Here is a 20,656-nt window from a genome sequence, read left to right on the forward strand (position 1 = left end):
CTAGCAATGACAAGCAAATTTAAAATGGTCTTAGCCATCAACAATAAACATAAATTTTCTACTTATATAGTAATGTACTAAATTATGTATCTACATACATTTTTCACGGCATATCAAAAAGCCAACATACAGCCAATAAACCCGTAAATACTTGAGACCCGTACGCGAGTTACGAAGTACTGAGCCCCCGTGTTAAATTCGATTGGGGTTGGCAAATCTAAACCGTATAGGAAGTTGGCCCAATCGGGTCCTCACCTGCATCGAATTTGAAATTCAAATAGATGAGACAAACCCGTTTTGCTTGTAACACTGTCTGTTTATCATTGCCGATAGTGCCACGAACATGCTACGTTATTCGAAATCTAATAAAATCTTTCAGCTGCGTAACATTCTTCACACAAAAATATGTGAATCAAATTATGATATTGGCTCGGAATCTTTGTTTTAGGAATTCGTGATAGAATTAATCTACATATGTTAATCAATGATAGCGGTATTAGTAGTAGGAAATATACTTATTGTAATATAATATTCGCATAGCAATTTTAAAGAAATCCCTCGTTACATTAGAGTTACAAACATGTACAAAGTTCGCAAGTGTTTAAAAATTACACAAGTTCGAATATACATAAAAATAGATACGTACTCACAGCAAGTCCTATCCTGATTTAACATAGTTATTGGTCACAAATAGTGTTTATGATTAAATAGATGGATAAATTACAACCCGTGAGATTGCCGGTCCTCAATGCGAAATGCCTTTATTACCTGCCATACGTGCCTATGTTTATTTGTTAATAACCGTAAAAATCGAGGTTTATGCTTCCAAATTAGAAATCATATTTTATTCAAAGGCGTAATGTTGTAGTTTATAACTGACATTATTTTAGGGGAATTTAACTTTTATTATTAAAAGGTAAGTCGAGCTTACTCGGCGCACTTTCCTCGTTAATTAATAAAATGGAAAATTTTAATTGCGGCCCACCCTTTTTAGAGGGTTCCATTAAATGATATTACACGGCGCTAGTATGTTTCTAGCAAAGATCCGGGAAACAGTGCGCAAACCACGAAATCAAAAGTAAGTTTGACCTTTTTATTGCCCCGGGCACGGGAACTTAAGAATTTTATGCGCAATTAAGCGAACGAGTGGTTTTCGTTTTAACTTCAGTTTTTCTCAGCTTTTGTCCTTCATATTTAGAGGTTTGATGTTATTCATTAATTTTTGTATTTATATCTGTCGATATGGTACAGTTTCAAACTGATGTTTTTGAATCCTGGCGTAGTTTTTATCATCCTACGGTTTTATCGTAAATAACATAGAAATATCAGCAGTAATAGATCATTGTTGAAATAATTCTGGTTCATAATGATCTGGACGGCATTGTTAGTGAACAGAGCGATCAATTATCCATTGAACATAATTCGGGAGCCATTCAGAGCTGTATCCGACCGGCTCCATCGACACCTACTATGCTATTGTCTCCTCATTATGTCTGATAGCTGCTTCATATTGTGAACAAATCTTTCATCGATAAATTCTATTTCTTTATGCTGATAGTATAAATTAATCATATTCTAAAATCAGATTCTAAGCATTGGACATCGTGATAAATACCATTTATGATAACTTAACATACATCCACACCAAACTAAACCTTTTAATTTCCCAAACAATGTCAACTATTAGTTAATTTGCCTCTTCGAAAATCACTATTTTGTTCTTGAAGAGCCATACTATCACGAAATCTAGTATCTATTTTAATCTTTAATACTTGAATTAATGTAAATAAAATAAAACTTTCACTTTTGAACAATCAGATTCCTAACATTGTTTGCGATCAAAGGAAATAATAAATTGTTTTTCCCGACCCATCTACCAACAAGTTCCATCTTTCGGATGAAAGGCATCTTTATCTTGCTAGGAAACTTTTTCTGCCTGTATAGCCTCGGAACCCCTTTTAATGAAACTTAAACCGACTGCCTGCGATTTAGATAAGTGTACAGCCATTCCATTATTCTCTGGAATTTGAGCTTTAACACAATTTTTGTGGAGTTTCTTGGGAGATTAATTAATTTGGTTTAGCAGTTCAGCTAAGATTTAATGTTATAATGGTTACCTATTAGTTTCATTAAATAATACATCTTAATTTAACATGGATTAAAGTTTCAGTCAGAAAATTATTACTTTTCTTTTTCCTTAGTTTTTATGATTCATATAACCTCATAAGATTTATAAAGAATATAAAACCTATTAAAATGCAAAGTACTCCCGTCAGATATTCAAGTTTCCTATTTACGCGTTGTTTTTTTGTAAATCGGCTGTGACTTGTTCCTCGGGATATTTATAGTCGCCAACTTTGCCCAACTTGCTGTCGCCGACGAAATATCCTTTTAATGGCGGCGGAGTGTCGGGTCTTCTGCAATTTAGATTAGTCCTTTAATTAAATTAACATTATGATCCCTATCTCCACGGAGCAGGTGGTCGCCAATATTGCCCCGTCGGAACTCTTTCTTGACTTGCGTTTGCGATTTTAATTGTTTTCTGCGATTTTGTTTTAATTTACCGTTTGGTTTTGTTCATTTCGAAGTTTGTTTTTTATGTGAATTGATAATAAAAAAATATGAAAACAATTTCAATACACACAGTATTGAAGTTGTTTTCATATTTTTTTTATTGTGTCTCTCTATTCAGTAATATTAACTTTAAAATAAGTTATATTGTTATTAAGTATAAACGTTTTAAATAATTTCGTTAAAATTTATTCTTAAAATTAAATTTACATTAATTATTGGCCTTTTAACCAAGTTTTTATTATTTCTTACCTCGATACTATACTAAGTTATAATAGAAAAGTAAAAAATGTCTTATTTACATACGCAAACAAATACGACTGACCTCAAACTTCATTGGAATCCCAGAACCCCTTCAATTAAAACTTTTAAAATAATACGCCGAGCTAACTTCGGATCTTAAGATAAATATTTGAAGCGGATTCACCGATTTCAGTTAAACGAGAACTTTCCTTGTTCTTTTAAACTCCAAAAAATAACGTTGATGATTTTAATAACATTAATGTCTGACGATGCAGTAGCATTCGAAATCACTAGCTGTTGCCCGCAGCTCCAGCCTATATTTGACCTCGATGCATTAACTATATCTATATTTCAAATTTCATTAAAATTGGCCCATCGAGATAGACAGATTTTCGCATTCATAATAATAGTATGAATTTAAATCATCATCAACTTGCGATAACACACAAACTTAATTCGAACTTTTTCTTCAATTCAGATCGAACAATAGTAAATATTTTTAATTTAATTCAATGTCTTATCTCGCCTTGAAATGCCATTACTAAAGCTCTGAAAAATGTGAGATAAACAAATTAGCGAACTAACCGTATACATAGCGGTCTCATCGCATCTCATTCAACCTCCCCCTTGGTTGTCTACGTCTCCCGGCATTTCCTCTCCTTTTCCAGTCGGCTAGCGTTTGTTTTATCTGTTTTCCTAGCATCGGCCGACGGCCGGCGGCGGTCGAGCGAGAAATTAGAAATATCTCTATCCCGGCCAATCGCAGAGCGGTAATCGAAATCATTCAGCTTCATACAATACACTCGATGTTCTTTTTTCATCTTTTCAATATTTTTTGGAAGTATTTTTGGATTGATTTAGGTTTGTATGTGTAATCAATACAGATTATATATTCCCTATTGTCACTACAAGTTAATTAGGTAATACCTGTATGGGTAGAAAATTTCAAATATAAGCAGGTTTCAAAAATATTAATAAGTAAACTTTTTGCTTATCTCATATTTTTGAAACCTGCTAATTTCATTTACATTCTTCCTCTATTTGTGAGTAAGTGACAACTATGGGTATGCTTTCATATAAAATATATAAATTATTTTGTATATTTGAAACTGGAATCAGACTAAACACATTAGACTAAACACATTTGATATATATAATGAAAGTATTTATTTATTTATTTATTTATTGGTTTGTTATAAATATTAAATAAATAGTAAATATTATACATGTTTGTATTTTTGATATGCCTAAATAAATAAAAGTATGAGACTTCTTTCATTTATTTAAGATCGAAGCGAACGAGCGATTTTAATAATTTACCTGTAACAATCACTGAACCAATTTCAAACCAGCTTACCAATGAATCAACCATTAGTCAGGGCAAATCCAAGAGTACAATTTCATTCCGAAGTTATCTTAACCAGCATAACTGGACCTAACACCGCGTGTTTACTTTTTCACCCAGTGAACTGTGACACAGGCAACGAATGAATATCCGCAGGCCTCATTAGGGTGGATGGGTGGATGCTTATCAATTCCCTATTCAGCGACACCCGTTGTTTCAATCAAGGCCAAACAGCAAATCAACGTTTTCGTTTCTCAGGAATCAAATTATTAATGTCCTTGATAATCAATAATGTTATGGAATGTACTGTAATGTTGAATTAACTTTATTTCATAACATTTCATAATCTTCCCGTATATTTCGAGTAGTTATGCGACTGTAAGATTAAATGTCATGACAGCTGATAGGCGGCAACAAAAAATGTAAATCAGTCGGCTGGTCATAAATCACAGCCAATTTATATAATGAACACAGCCGCGAATGAAACACAAGCACGCTCAGTTTTGAGAAAGAGAGACATGAAGTATTATTATACATTTTGAAGCATGGAAAAGAAAAGATCACACACACATACAAATGTAAATGATGGAATTGTACCAATTACATGAACTAAAAACTGTTAATTCATGTGCTTTTGTTAAATGTATTAACAGGAGTTTCAACCTGACAAATAAGAGAACAGAAAAACGGACGCTTTAATGCATCTAATCCCCTTTAGCGAGGAAAAATGCGTTAATTACATACAAGGGCGGTACAGCTGAGCTTCAATTGTACCTCGTTCAAAATAGTACCAAAATCCCTATACTTTGTCTTTTAAATGTACAATATATAGGGTTTTACGTATATTGAGTGCCTATGTTGTGTAAATTAACAATTTTGATTGACAAAATAACAACCCAAAGATAGACAAAGTCTAGGCGGTAAATCTATCTCAATTTTGTTAAAAATCACATCGTTTTGCCTTCCACTACACAATTGATTTATTTTCTCGATGTTCTAAATTTGAAATTCTCCGATTTGTGACAATATATCCTCTCATATGACTCATACAGACACGAGTAAACAATTCTAAATTTAAAAAAGTTCAATTTACCACAGTTCAATCTCTCTCGTTCCATTTGCCCCGGAAGATAATATTGTTGATTATTTTTATTGGCGCTACACGCTGACGTTTAATTTCAATTTGCCTTTGTGTACTCGTATTGTCAACCAGTAGCATTTCCCATTTATCGCCCTCTCTGGTTTGGACTAAACGACATGGCTGGTCAGTAGATGAACGGATGGGAATCGCTTTACGTTTTTTGTGTCCAATAAAACTCTGTCATCGAAACTTTCGGTAACAACGTTCATAGGACTGGTTTACTTTTGGTTTACGAAGCAGTTTTATGACATTTTTATCACCGAACTGATTGAATTGGAGCAATGTGTCTTTGCAAAATGTTTTTACACTAATTATTAATTAGATTTGATGAATAGAATTTTTTTTAATTTTTTCTAGCATAAACACCATTGCTTCTGTTATCGATTTTCCTCCGAAAGATATTGTTTGCGCTACTGAAAGGTTATGCAAAAGAAAGAAAGAAGAAAGGTCATCAGAGTAAAAATCCCCAAATTAATCAGCATTTTGTCTTTTATTGTATCTTTTATTACCTTCCATACCTTGACGCCAGCGGTTATCAACTGCAGCTCAATTCCTGTATTTTAACCGATTGAAATATCGTCGAAGTTTAAATACCGCGCGATGGCAGTTCAGTATTTATTGCTTAATCAATAGTAACTAATAATAATATTTGAACATTTGTCGGTAGGTACACACAGACGTATGATAAATTCAGTGTGCAGTGCCCCGGGCGCTTCCGCTCCACTCGCTTCGGATGCACGCCCGCGATCGATCGTGTGAATACACCTTTATCCGTGTTTTATTTTTATTTCGCTTTTATAAATAGGCCAGCTCCTTTTATTCTCATTATGAGTACATAGGGGGCTTCATCTACTAAGTACTTATAATATAAGTCTACCTTATCGAAGGATAAAGAAAATTCATTGTTACACGTGGGTATAGTTTATGTCAGAAACTTAAAATAACATGAATTACAACTAAAATAAAATTATATGATATTGGTATAACTACAAATAAACAATACTTCTCCCTTTAGGTAACCATGTACCGTGCTCCAATCTTTGCTCTAAAATTTATATAAAAATGTAATACAATTCATAATGCTATGCTATCTACTTATATTATTATTGAAATCACGACAGATGTAAAATTATTTTGTCATTTCCAACTATTTTCTAAAGCGAAAATACAGCTAGCGTTTGGAACGAAAGCTGATTTAGCGCTGTTTTCTGGCTAAGCTGGCTTTTACTGGCTGAATTTTAAAGGGCTTACTGTACATCTGTTCTAATTATTTGAAAAGCGAATATAATGTTATGTTCTTCGACGTGAATAGGCAAAGATGTGAGAAAAATGTTGATTTTATATATTTCATAATGGAACGGAACTTGTTATTGGGAGGGATATGATAAATTCTGTTCCTTCATAAAAATAGTCGTAAATATTGATTGAGACTACCACTCACGAAATCAAATTAATGAAATGGTTGATCGATTAATTGCATCGTTGACCACCCGCTATGGTGACCACGCGATTTCAAACGCTTTCGCCGGTCTATTGATTGTCATCCGATTGGATGGACTCGCCTGTTGTTAGATCAGTATTCAGTACGCCGCGCCGTCGCGAGGTTTGGTAAATAAATAAATATTAAGTGCTTTTGTAATTTATGTAGGTGCTTACATAAATACTATTTAATATAATTTTGAGACTAAACTAACTTAATCTTCTTCTCCTAACTAATAAGAATAATGATCTAAACTTTGTGCACGTACTTACTAAATTTCGTTATTTTTTGGAAGAACTTGCCCTATTGGTATTACTAACTTTATTTCTTTTCACCTGTCCCGTCTGTTCTGTTATCAAATCTTGGAAGTTACGTTTCACCTACTTCCGCTTGTTCTATAGAGTTAAAAATTTTCACACCGTTTCCGTTTCCTTAAAATAAGTTGTTTTCCTTATATTTAAGGAAAACAACTATTTTAGTTTTATTGCTTATATACAAAAATAATATAAGTAAATATTTATATTAACTATTACCGCAATAATTATTTATAAATTAAAATATATATATACATAAATTGATCCTGCTCAAATGTTTTTAAATCCTTAATGACTTAAAAAAAAAGTCCCTTTATTTTAATCACAGTAATTATAAAAACTAAGAAAAATTATTAGTATAGATAGATCACACGATTATTTTGATGTAAAAAGTTACATATTCCATGTATCTTCCCCATCTCCTACAAAACATTTTCATTTCAGTTCAGTTTCTTTTGAAAAAAAATGTCGTCGAGATACAATGAAATTATTCTATTTCCCTGCGTTCGTCGCATTAACGTCGCCCTGTAGATGTTATCCACTAGACAGATCAAATATTCGTTCGCTTTCGAAGTCGCGAAAGCGGAAAATTGAGATAAGCTATAAAAATAAACCGCAATATACTTTTACAGACATAACAAGTTATATTTTTTGTCATTTTAAGGCCAACATTTATTAACCAAATGTTTACTTAAGCAAATTCTACATTTATACAAAATAGATCACATCTTGATAAATACTGGCTACTGTCTGATGTATAATATATAAAGTACATGATATATACAATGACAAGGCAATCGTTAATAGAAGCCACAATTAACCATCATTTAAATACTTATCAGAAAAGAGTATTTTCAGTCACAAATATAAAAAATCTCAACTCTTAACCTAAAAATTCTCATGCACTTGGTATATTCCCTGGCGCTTTGCGTCGAGCGAGTATGAAACATAACTCAATAGTTGGACGAAGGGATTCTGGCGCACCCGAGCGGAAAATGGTCGACATGGAGGGGCATGGAGGGGTATTTTCGAAGTGACCGGACACGAGGCCGGACACTAGTCAGGCCCTATGAAATATGGTACGGTCCCGATCATGTGACGTATTATTTGTATGCTCGATTTTCTCGATGTTCTAAATTTGAAATACATTCACAGATTTGTGACAATACAGAATATCCTGCTAGAAGATTAAAGATTAATGACATCAACATTTATGACTTTTTAAAACTGTGTTGTTATAAACAAACATTATATAATCAATCAATCAATTCATTTATTTGCATAAACTGTAGGTACAAAAAGTTTAGTACGTATTTTACGTAAATTTAAGTAAACTCACGTTAACTAGATTTTACTTCGGAGATACGAGAATCTTCATAGACTGTTGACTTAATTTTTCATAAGTATTTATTTCATTTCCTTATAAAAGTGATGTTGTGTCATATATAGGGAACTTAAACATTTTAGATGGCAGTTTTGTTCAAATTAAAACAGATATTTTTCATTGACGCCAGGATTTTTGTAGAATTCGTATTATAATTAAAATTTATTAAATATTTAATAGAATGTATTTTTTACAAAGGCTGTGTTTTTTAGCAATATAATCAACCTAAGTACTTCGTTCGTAATACGAGGAAAATATTTACCATCGACAAAAAAGGGCGCTCGGCCTTAAAATGACAAAAGAATGTCTGCACACTGACCTGATGAAATAGATATAAATAAAGGCTTTCACGAAAAAAAATGCTCATTGTGAATAAATATTTCATTCTGTAGATCGATAGAACCAAAAACCATACTTGTTTTTAAATCAATCTAAAAATACCATTCTCGAATATGTCTTGCCTGTGGTTCGCAAGATTTCAGATAATTTATCTGAAATCTTGCGAAAAGGCAGATTTTTGTGTTGTATCCATTTCTGTGTTTATGTCCACCGAACCCATGATACAAGGTTGGTATTTTGTGTGGGCGGTTGAGTGTTTCAGTTATCTTTATTTATTTATTTTATAAACTATGAAATACCAGTAAACCTGCCATTTAGATAAACGTATACTACAAGATTAACTACTCTTGGTTCTGTCGTCCTCGTAAGGTATAAAGACGTATCATTATATTTTAGTGAAACTAATGAATTAAACTAATGACGTAATTAAGAACAAAGTTACATTTAAATAGCAAAATATATAAATGTAAATATTTGGAAAAGCGTATTTTATATGCAGAATTTTCTTCGAAAATGTTTCAAAAACGCTATTTCTTTTTATGTTCAGAGATCAATATTTAAAATTGACGCCGTAAAAATATTTGGCGCATATGGGGGAATTCCCGTGCGTTCGTCCGGAAAATAGCCGACATAAAGGTCCGGCATTCTGGCTCTGGGACATGCACTGCGATAAAATATAAACGAGGAAATCCTAACGGCTAGTCAAACTCCACTGAGGCATATAATATTTACATATAACTTTGTTTAAAAGTAGTGTATATAATCTAATAATAATGATACTAATCCAACTAAGTTTCAAATTTTTCTGATATTAAAAACTCAGACGCATAAATAAACCGGCAACAAGATGGCGCCAGCGTCGGCGGTGGCCGGTGTTGCCAGCAATTAATCTCCATTTCCCGCACGCGCCAAATCGCGCCGCCATTACGAGCTGTTTTATTTCATTAAATGGACCCACCGAATTAATGTGCTGCACAGTTTACAAAGCCCGTGAAAGAATCGGGAAGAGGGGCATTGAAAGATTTCTATGCCCCTTTTGTGGGCTCGTGAAAAACGTCGCTGTCTTTGTTTGAGGCGGGAAAATGGCCCTGTAAGAAAATATCAGTTAATGGCTAATCTCAAATGAATGGTTACAAAAGAATCCGAAATATTCTTTTTATTTTACAAGGTTAAATCTTTGTTGTTTATTTTAAATAGTGATAATAAGGTTTTTGTATTTTTGTTTCAGGTGCGGACTTTGTTCGTGAGCGGACTACCAATGGACGCAAAGCCGCGCGAATTATATCTTCTGTTTCGAGCATATGAGGTGAGCTATTTATAAAATTATAAAATTTTCCATCTAAAAACTTATTTCTAGTATTTTTTGTTGAGTAAACTTAAAAGAAGAAAACTTTTCCCTAATAGCTGTGTAATGATTTAGCAAGTTTCGCGAATCGACCCTTTTCGACTAGGTACACCGAAAGACAAAGTCGGCGACATGTCCAGAATATAGAAACTGTTGTGGTGCGGCTCATGTTCATATAAAGATATTGTTGCTATCTTGTTGCTTTTTCCGCATACATATTATTTTTCATATTACAATAAATGACAAAAGATAAAATGGATTCTTGTAAATTCCGCGTCTCAAAACGTAATATTTAACCGCGACAAAATAAAACATAAGCATCATCGCTGCCGTCACGCGACTAGAAGATCCCGCTTCGGATTACCCCGTCGTAAATATCAAATGTCATGCTCCGATTCGTAATATTCGGATTGAATCGATTCTGTCTACCGATAAGGGGAATTACACTCGATCGTCGGCTGGCACGGATGGCACCGCCGACATAAAGGTGGCTGGAGTCAAGCGAGGGATAGTTTTAGTGTATCGCGTGTTTTCCCCGTACCGAGCCCCGACTTGTACCATTTTTTCGGCAGTTAAACCGATCGTCCTGAATAGAATGCCGTTGACATGATGATACTAACAATTGGGGTAATTTGGTAATGCTATGCTCGTTAATGCAGCCTTATATTGAAAAGTTTGGTAAACTATCTTTGAAATTATAACTTTTTCGTCAGAACGTCATGGCTGTAATTTGATTGCAGGGTTACGAGGGTTCCCTCCTGAAGGTTACCAGTAAGAATGGGAAAACCGCATCGGTGAGTTAAAATAAATGGATACATTTTCTTTAATTTAGTTTTGATGTTTAGTTATTCTTTAAAACAACGCTTTTTAAAATTATTTCCAGCCTGTCGGATTTGTCACATTCCACACCCGAGCAGGAGCAGAGGCAGCTAAACAAGACCTTCAGGTTGGTGTTGTCACATCTCTATGTAATGAATATTCTAAGAGACTTACTTTAACTATTCATTGAGTTTGTCCCAAGAATTTTGAATATTTCATATGATCCGAACTGGAACAATCTCAACTGATAAAGTATTTATACAGGCGTAGATGAGCAGAGTTGTTATTATAATTATAATAAAATATAAATCAATACATACCTCGGAGCTCTAACACGTAAGGGTTAATTAAATAAATCACGTACACGAAATATCGCCTAATTAATACGAATGGCTTTACACGACATGGTATCACAACTCGATACAAAAGTATCTCTTTACAGACCGAGATACCGATACATAAACGTACAATGCTACTGTAAATACTAAAACATGTAAAACGCACGGTGTTACTAAACCTCTTCTCATCACATGCCTTTACACAGCCAACGAGCACTATAGTTAATATTCTCATTGTAGACTAGGAATAACATTTTCCTGACTCGAGTAACCGCATCGTAAGTTATGCTAAACCTATGCACATATCGAATAGACCACAGGGGTCATCAAGTGAAGTCAGAACCATTAATATTTGAACGAGATCGGCTACTACATACGGTGTAAATACGCAAATGCATGTCACTGTTTGACAGGTTTTGATGTCACAACCCGAGCACTGTGTTCCGACACCTTAGCAGGCGCGGGCGCGGTCTTAACATATCTATACCAAACATTAAAAAAAATATTTAAGATATTAACATCGCGATTTCAACATACAAAATTCTGAAACGGTTACTCAATGTCCAACCTTTTGAAGTAAATTCCTGGGGATATTGTAAATGGATCGCCATTGAAATTCCTAATGCAGTATCCTCGTACTCCTCCCTATGCCCTCCCACACGCGTCACTGCCCTAGTAACGCTGGGAGCTCACGAGATAGACCCTTCCATCGTCATTATATCGGAGCGCCGCACCGCTCGCGGCTGTTCACAGCAGGGCGTCCGATTCGACCCCGACATGCCGCAAACGATTCGGCTGGAGTTCGCTAAAAGCAACACGAAGGTCAGCAAGCCGAAGCCGGCAGTTGCCACCGCCGCGCCAGCCACACACCCTGCATTGATGCACCCTCTCACTGGACGTAAGTACCGCCGACCGCACACACCGCCCGGCGCGCGCTCGAGCCCCGCACTCCTCCAGACCTTGTGACACTAATCTCACGACCTTGTTTGTTCAGTCATCCTCTAAAATACATCCACACGACCGTGACGTTCCTGAAAATAATAGTAATATTTGTCATCATCAGCAGCTGCAGATGCTACTATTGAGTCCTGACTTTTTATGTATTTATATAAATACATAAAAAGTCAGGACTCACTTCTACGCTAAATAATTTCGTCTTATTCTAAAACATATCGCTACCGTTATACCGTTACGAGTACGTATACGTACGTTTTTGATGATAGATTAAAGATTAGATTAATCTAGAAGAGTCGTTGTAATACATATTTATAAATACTTTAGGACTTGCAGTTAAAACAGCAGTGGTCACAGACGTGTGGATTTACTTTAACAGAATAAGTAATATCATAATTTTCAATCATCTACGAGGGGTACTGGGTCGAGCAAGCGCAGAGGCAAGTATCTGTGATCGCTTACACGTACCACTGCAAGGCTTAGCTCCGAAGCTAATGTCGATTGATCTGTCGGGCTCTGTAACACTTTCGTCTACTTTTTACATGTTTTCATGAGACAATTTACTAAAAAAGTGAAAACGTGTGTAAAGGACACTGTAAATATTGATTTTCCTAGTCTAATTCCACGAAATAGAACAGCTAAATGCCTTTGCTTAGTTACAAGTTAGATGTGAGCTATTGTTAACTTTGTTGGTATTGTACAGACTTAACGAGTCCGTTCTTCCCTGGCGGAGGAGCCGAGTTGTGGCATCACCCGCTGGCGTACGGCGGCGAGCTGCCGGCGCTGTCGCACGGGCTGGTGCACCCCGCCATCCACCCACAGATGGCGCCCGTACGATCCTACCTCTGACTAGCTGCCGCCGATAGGCCACACCACGTGAGTTTATCTACATTTGTTATTATTTATTATTTACTAGCGGCCCGTCACGGCTTCGGTCGTGTAAAAACATAATAAATTATACACTTAAGCCTTCCTCAGGAATCACACTATCTATTGGCGAAAACCGCATGAAAATCCATGCATCAGTTTTTGAGTTTATCGCGAACAGGCAGACAGACAGACAGACGCGGCAGTGGCTTTTATATGTAAGGATTAATCATTTGAGGAGCAATTGTGACAGTTAACTGACCAATAGGTCAGTATATTAATTAATTAATTAGTAACTGTATTAACAACCTTACCTATTATCTATAATAAGTTGACTAACATAACTCCTACCGCACAACGGAGAGTTGCCATAGTGGGTCGTTTTATCCATTTAAGGCCTGACTCGTAAGCCTTTGTTTTTAAGACTTTTATTAAATTTAACAAACTAAATCAATAATTCACTAACACCATTAAATTTCAAGAAGTTAGACCTCAGACCACACGCGCATAAATTATATTACCTTTTAAATAAAATTGTATTTTAAAAATGCCTAGGCCTAACCTCAACATAATATGGACTTATAGGAGTACTTGCAGACCCCCCTGACGCTGGGCGCATGCGTACTGCCGGCGCCGGCGCTGGGCTCGCCGGGCGCGGCCGTGCCGGGCCACGCGCCCGCGCCGCCCTCGCACCCCGCGCACCCCGCCCCTCCTTGCTCCACCCTCTTCGTCGCCAATCTCGGACAGTTTGTCTCCGAGCATGAGCTAAAGGAAATATTCAGCAGGTACGTTTTTTGCTTTTAGATTGAATTTTGGCTGAAGATTAATCGTCCGTTGAAAATAATTCGGACTACTATTTGATTTATTACCACCTACCATATAATACGTTGATTTAATTTAAAAGGAACATTTCAATAAATGTTGAAAATTAATTTTCAGCCAACGTTTACAAATGAAACTGACGCTCAATAATTATTTAATATTCTGCATATTCTGAGATAAATAATTGAATTATTTTCAATAAACTTCATCATCATTGAGCGTGAATTTTATGTGCATGATGTCGCACTATACAACACTCCAGCAATAAACGTGAAAGTATAGGTCTAATAATGAGTAATGAGTAATGTGTCTGTACTCCACAGTGCATGTCGCACCGAATCACTGTCACGTGAACGTTGTTGGGTTAATTTATTTTCCAGTTTTCACATCTCACAAAAACCATTTAGAAAAGCAATTTGCTGTCTAAAATGTTAGTGTGAGAACGACAGCCTGCACTTGTACCGCCCAGCATGACAACTGTACGCCATTTCGTTTTACCGAATAAAAAAATTCGGCACTCGAGATATCGAGTTTGCTTTTGTGAAAAACTAAAACTTCGTTAAAATGTGTCGGTAACATGAAATGTCTACACTTATCACAATTAGTCGTATCGTATGATATCAGCACTCTAACAGTACAAACAAATCGTTAATGTACACTATCGTACTTTATAAATGTTGCACTCATTATTTCTCTATCATAGGCATACACCATAAATAAATAAAATACATTTTATACACGAATTATCACATAAGCAAAATGTGACAGCAAAGTACCAAAAACGTAATAAAAACGGTAGAAAACGAAATAGTACGCGAAATACACAAGAAAATCTGGGGGTACTAGCGCGGGCACAAATGTAATGATGATGCATATAGCTGCCCGGGGTACACGCGCCTGCGCATGATGGCCGGCGGCAACGCGGGCAGCACAGCGCCGGTCGCGTTCGTGGACTTCGCTAGCGCGGTCGACGCCGGCAACGCAATGGCGCGGCTGCAGGGCGCCCTGCTGCTCAGCTCGGAAGGCGCCATCCATCTGGAATACGCCAGGCATAAGCTGGCACACAACGGCTGGATTCTCGCACATGAAGTATGCACGCGCACTTTTAATTTGATTAGTAAAACTTTGGATCCTATTCTTTTTCTCAGCGTGTCCACTCGGCGAAACATATCTGTGAAGACCAATAAGACGCCTGCATTTAATTGACTTCGTTACGCGTGAGGAGGCTCAACTGTTACGGATTACCTAAATTAATGTTAGATACATTTAGAAATATAGAATCGCTTTTCTACAACGGTTAATTTTGAATAATGAATTCTAGCTCAAATTGACTCTTTTAATTTCCGGGCTACTTCCATTAAGTCAATAATGAACCACGATTCGAAAGAAATAAATATATTATTCACTAAAAGTAGTTCCTGTAGCCATTATTATCTGAACACCCATTCTTATTCAAATATTTAATTAGTAACCTTCATAGGCCGTCTTACTTTGATTCTATAGGTTCCAAAGTTACGATTATTATTTTAAGAACAAAGTAACTAATGTCTCACTATTGCACCTCGCACTTAGCATACTGCCTGCATACATTAAATATTTAGTTTAAAATAAGCTATAATTATCTATACTTATCAATTTTAAAAGTTACATGTGTATTTCCCCCTAGGGAGCCAAAGGCGGAGAAGAGGCCGAACAGCATTAGCTCGTTCGTGGCTCTCGGCACTTGACAACCAGCGAACTGAGGGACGCGCTATCTTGATCCTCGCAGTCGCATCGGAATAGGAACCGCGGGAGACGGGGCTTACTGCAACACCTACCTATGTCAGCATTACGGCTAATTCGGATCAAGATTCCCCGGTCTACCTATCACCGTAAAGTGTAGTACAAGCTCTGTCTCCTTTTATTATTTGTTATGTTCCCCATTTCTACAGCGTCAAGGGTGTGGTGTGGTGTACTCTATGATAATACCAAATATAGTAAGATTATTGTATTATTATTAACATTCCAGGTTTATTGTTTACCTTTCATAAATTAATATAATTTGAAATTATTATTCTCCAGTAAATGTAATTATTTTTGTTTAATATTATTCATTTTTATGTAATATAAGATTTATTTACAACTAACTTATTGTTCGAAAAGGTTGTATATTTTTTTCAATAAGACCGATGTATACAACTGAGAGGATTTGTTATGATATAGCGTATAACCAGAAATTAAACATTTTAGGATAAATCTCATTCGAATAAGCTAAAAACCAAAGGTGCCCTTCATAGAAACATTACGTTTTGTTAAATAATATTTCAAGTTGAATGATTTTAATAAAGTTGTATGTAATTATTACGATACTTTTGTTTTAGCCTCGATAATGTTAGTGTATTTAAATAAATTTCATGACTATTTCAAATTATATTTACCTAATACTTTCTTAGTAATTTTATAATGTTCAATCACTCGTTAAAGCGCTGGCACTCTAGTGTTGGTCTTACGATCCTTTCTACCTGTAAATGAAATTATTGCAATAAATGTTTAAAGAAATACCGTGAGTTTGACGCGAAGGGCGGTCGCCCTCGGACGCTGAGTCTGAACTTTCACTCGTTCGCATCGTGTTCCCCTCAGACCTTTTACATTTCAAGCCCTTTCCTTTTTCTGTGTGTATCCATTCCTTTATTTGAAACCTACTCTGAGATTTCTTGTGCCTTGCAAAATTACGAAGAAGGAAATTATTCGTGATTCCATTTTGGTTGGAACTCCTCCGGCTCTGTCCTCATGTGCAAGCGATGCGACAATCGAGAGTTCAGTTTTGTTGCGAGAATTTAGCCTTGGCCTTATGAGAGTTAAATAATTAAATGTAATCATTGTATTAATTAATAGTATTTAATTACTTGGCGCCGTGCGCGCCTGCGCTGAATAGTGAAACAATTATTCTACTATCTGCATGCTTTGACGAGCTTTTTGGTAATAATCTAATTTAAACTTTAGTAGTTACTTTTATTGTGTAATCGTTAGGTCAATAATACTAGGTAAGGGTATTTATTGTAGAGAATCAGCATAGTTACATTACTATTTAATGAAAATTATTCTTACATAATAATGAAACGATGTAATGAAATTTAAATGACTAAAATGTTAGGTTAATCAAAATGAAGATTAATATATTTTTATTTTTAGCTAGTTGACTTTCGCAACCGATCGACTACTTAGTTACCTTCACTGATCGCGGTGACGATTAAGTACACATCAATGCGAGATAGCAATAAACCAAAAATGAAATCTAAATGTTATTATAGGTATCTAGTGATGTATTCTGCTGATGTAAACATGTAAAAATTATACAAAAAAAGTAAAAAAAAATATCCCCGCTTAGGCTATAATGATAAATAAGGTTTTGGATATTCTTGGTTTAAAATCTTGACGCGACAGATCTATGAGGCATTCACGAGCTCGCGCCCCAGCGCAGAGGTTCCGCATGTGAATTCTTATGAAAATCTCTTAGTCAATATTTAATAGAAATTTCGTCAATTTTTGACTTAGCAAAATTTTATACGTTGTTTATATTGTAACTTTCAGAAGTACCGAGCGTCGGGCGTATAGACCAAAGATAATGGATATACATAATTTTAATACTAACCTCAGACCGTACCAAACTTGTATTTTGTAGGCAGTCTAGTACCGGACATTATCGTTTTGTATGTTGGGATTTGATGTTCATTGTCAGTTATCGTGACACGTGGTTCCCATTACCGCAGGGTTGAGACCGGTGCCCTATTGTATGTAGGGTTGGCACCTAGCTAAGGCATCTAAGAGACTATTTTTATTGTTACCTATCATTGCTATTTATAAACAACTATTTTAAATTTACCTATAATTCATAGAGGTTTATTAAGTTTACATCTCAAGAGATTTGTTCAATCTGTAGATCTTAATATATTGTTCACCAGATAAATAATTAATATTATCAGTAACGACAAGTCGTTTCAAAATTGTCGGATTCTCTTTTAGATTCATAATTCATTGTCTGTTTTAATAATTAAGCTAAGTCAATGTTTACTTATTTAATTCGATATAATGCTAATTCGTATGTAAGTAATTGTGTAATAATGTAGTAGTGATCTCCCATACCTTCGGCGTGTAGCGTCCCTGATCGTACTAAAATACAACGAAAAGTTTATTTTTCTTTTCTGTTGTCGCTTTACGGATCATTTGATGGATGTATCGGATGAAGTAATTAAGCTCTCTTTATAAAAGGTGGATTAGATGTTGTTCTATTTTCTAACTTTACATCCACCAAATGATTTTGGCAATTTTGATTTGTTCACGATGTCGTCGTCCGCCATCTTGTGCAAATGTTCAAGACGGCGTTAGTTGCAAAATGGCGGCCGGGACGCGCGAATGTCGTAAGGGACGCTGACGCCGCCATGATTCCGTCCAACAACCGTAGATAGCGAGTAAGAGACGTCCAGTGGCTGCGGACACGGCTACGTCACCTTTTGCGGGACTACTCGATACATATCATCGTGTAATATTAATGTGTAATTAGAAGTAAAGAGCGGTTTCATAGAGACGTTTATTCTGTATTCTCGTCTACTACTTGTAATGCAATCGGCTATGTCACGCGATATACAAAATCGATTTGAGTTGATATAACTCGCTTGCAATTAATTCTTTTGTCTCGAATCCATTTTCGCTTAACGTCCTCATTTCGTATATGAAAACATCCGACACGAAATGCCCTAGAGCGATATTTTGTTAACGTTTACTGTGAAATCGAGTAGATGGTATTCGGATTGTGAAAGCAAGAGTCGAGAGTGTGACATTGGCCCGCATGTGATAGGGTAGAGTAGGGGTGTAGCATCGCCTTGCAAGTTAGGTTAAGTGAAGCGGTATCACACAAACGCCGTGCATCGGAAACATATCAATTCTGTGCCCCTTAATAAATTTAGTTAAATACTATTCTAAGAGATACATATGAATAGAATAAAGAGACAAAATAATCATTTGGAGTATCAAATACATACTAAGTGTTGTTTTCGTACGTTGATGAATATCAATTAGATTGTGTTTTGAAATGTGGATCATACGCATAGTACCCGAGTAGTGTCGCGCAAGTTCCATTTATTTAACATTGCTGTAGATTTTTAAATGTTATTTTTACTGTTATTATAGATTAAATAAATCAATATGGCTTAATTACCAAATTAATTTTAACAGTTCGGTTGGATTCAGTATTAATGTCGTTGTTTTAATTTCTGTAAGGAGATTCTAGCGCATTGCTGACGACTTATTTGTATATCGAGCAAAGTAAACCATACAAAATATATAGTTAGTAATTAATTGTTAGATTTGTGTGACTTGGATTATTTAATGCTTATAGAGCAGAGGTAAAGTGTTATTGTGGTTTAAGGAAAACATAATGACATTGTAAAAATAGTGATAAATTTAGCTTAATTATCATTATTACAACTTTTATAGATGTTCATTGATTTTCTTTTCTTACTTCGTGGAGTAATGTGGCATTGGAGACGTCATTGTTAATTCAAATAAATTGAGATCATCCTCAATGGAAGTTTTTATTCTTTGATAACCCTAATGTCTCGTATTAATGACTTTATAAGTCTCCAAGTGAAAGTTAGAGGATAGCAGACTCGATATCTGTTATTTTAATGTCAGCTTTGAGATTCTGAAATATCGGAGTTCTGGCAAGATAAATGGTCACAATCTGGTTCGATGTTTCTCAACACATGACAAAGTGTTTATACTTACTGTCAATAATTGTAATATTCAAAATTTAGTACTAAAAATTTGTAGGTGTCTAGTTTAGGATAACAGAATAGAAATAAATGATGAGTTGAGCTTTTAAACTTTGCTTTGTAGATTAATCTGCTTTTGTACGTGCCCTTGTAAAATGAATTACATAAATTATTGTTGTTTGTATGATGTGGTCCATACATTCGTTTTACGAGGACGGCGTAAGGAATTCAGTGAAGTTGCTATGAGGTCTCCTAATTTCAATGATAACTTATTGCAGTGTTGTATTTATGTTATTATTAGTTTTAAAGCATTATAGGGTCCAAAGATTGGGAATAAACATATGTGACAAATTAAATTCTTGTTTATTTATTCCAAAAATATTTAGATTGTTATTAGCTTGTTATTAAATGAACATGATATCATTACGTATATAAAAACAGAATTATTAACAAATTAGATACAATTCGATGACATAAATTTCAAATCCATCTATTATGAATTAATGAAAATATTTAATGCAAACCACATTCCATTCAAAAAGTGTTTTTGTAGCAAAATAAACGTCAAATTAGTAATCTATTCAAATTAGGTATTTAATAGCTACACTAGTATATTTTCGTATATCCTAAAATAATATAATATAATAATGAAATCAATAAAATAGCTGTTCCAACAATATTGTGTGTATTAAAAAATTGTGAGGCAAAAATCGTTACCTACCTTTGTCAAGTCCTTTGTTACATCTTTGTCAAGTCGTATTATCCTCGGACCCGCACAGAGATCAAAACGATGGATGAAAATGATGATAATATTTTGTTCAATCATAATTAGTTCCAATTGACCAATATGTACCTAACGCAAAATCTGAAGTAGTTCTTTAAGTTAGAAATACTAGAAATACTACAGACACTTAAAAATAAATGTTTTCATAATCAAACAACCA

At 35.1% G+C, this 20,656-nt stretch overlaps 1 protein-coding gene across 1 annotated transcript in view; it reads left to right on the top strand.

The window, feature by feature from the left end:
- The window catches only part of cpo (couch potato), a 154,927-nt gene extending 134,859 nt beyond the window's left edge, over positions 1–20,068 (top strand). The window contains exons 2-9 of the mRNA XM_053748369.1: positions 10,046–10,123; positions 10,903–10,956; positions 11,046–11,108; positions 12,073–12,217; positions 12,977–13,104; positions 13,726–13,925; positions 14,841–15,051; positions 15,629–20,068. Coding sequence (XP_053604344.1) covers positions 10,046–10,123; positions 10,903–10,956; positions 11,046–11,108; positions 12,073–12,217; positions 12,977–13,104; positions 13,726–13,925; positions 14,841–15,051; positions 15,629–15,664 — 915 coding nt within the window. The 3' untranslated portion in view covers positions 15,665–20,068. The remainder of the gene's footprint in view (positions 1–10,045; positions 10,124–10,902; positions 10,957–11,045; positions 11,109–12,072; positions 12,218–12,976; positions 13,105–13,725; positions 13,926–14,840; positions 15,052–15,628) is intronic.
- Positions 20,069–20,656: the final 588 nt, after the last annotated feature.

Source organism: Plodia interpunctella, chromosome 8 (genome assembly GCF_027563975.2).
Source record: "Plodia interpunctella isolate USDA-ARS_2022_Savannah chromosome 8, ilPloInte3.2, whole genome shotgun sequence".
NCBI classification, from domain to species: domain Eukaryota; kingdom Metazoa; phylum Arthropoda; class Insecta; order Lepidoptera; family Pyralidae; genus Plodia; species Plodia interpunctella.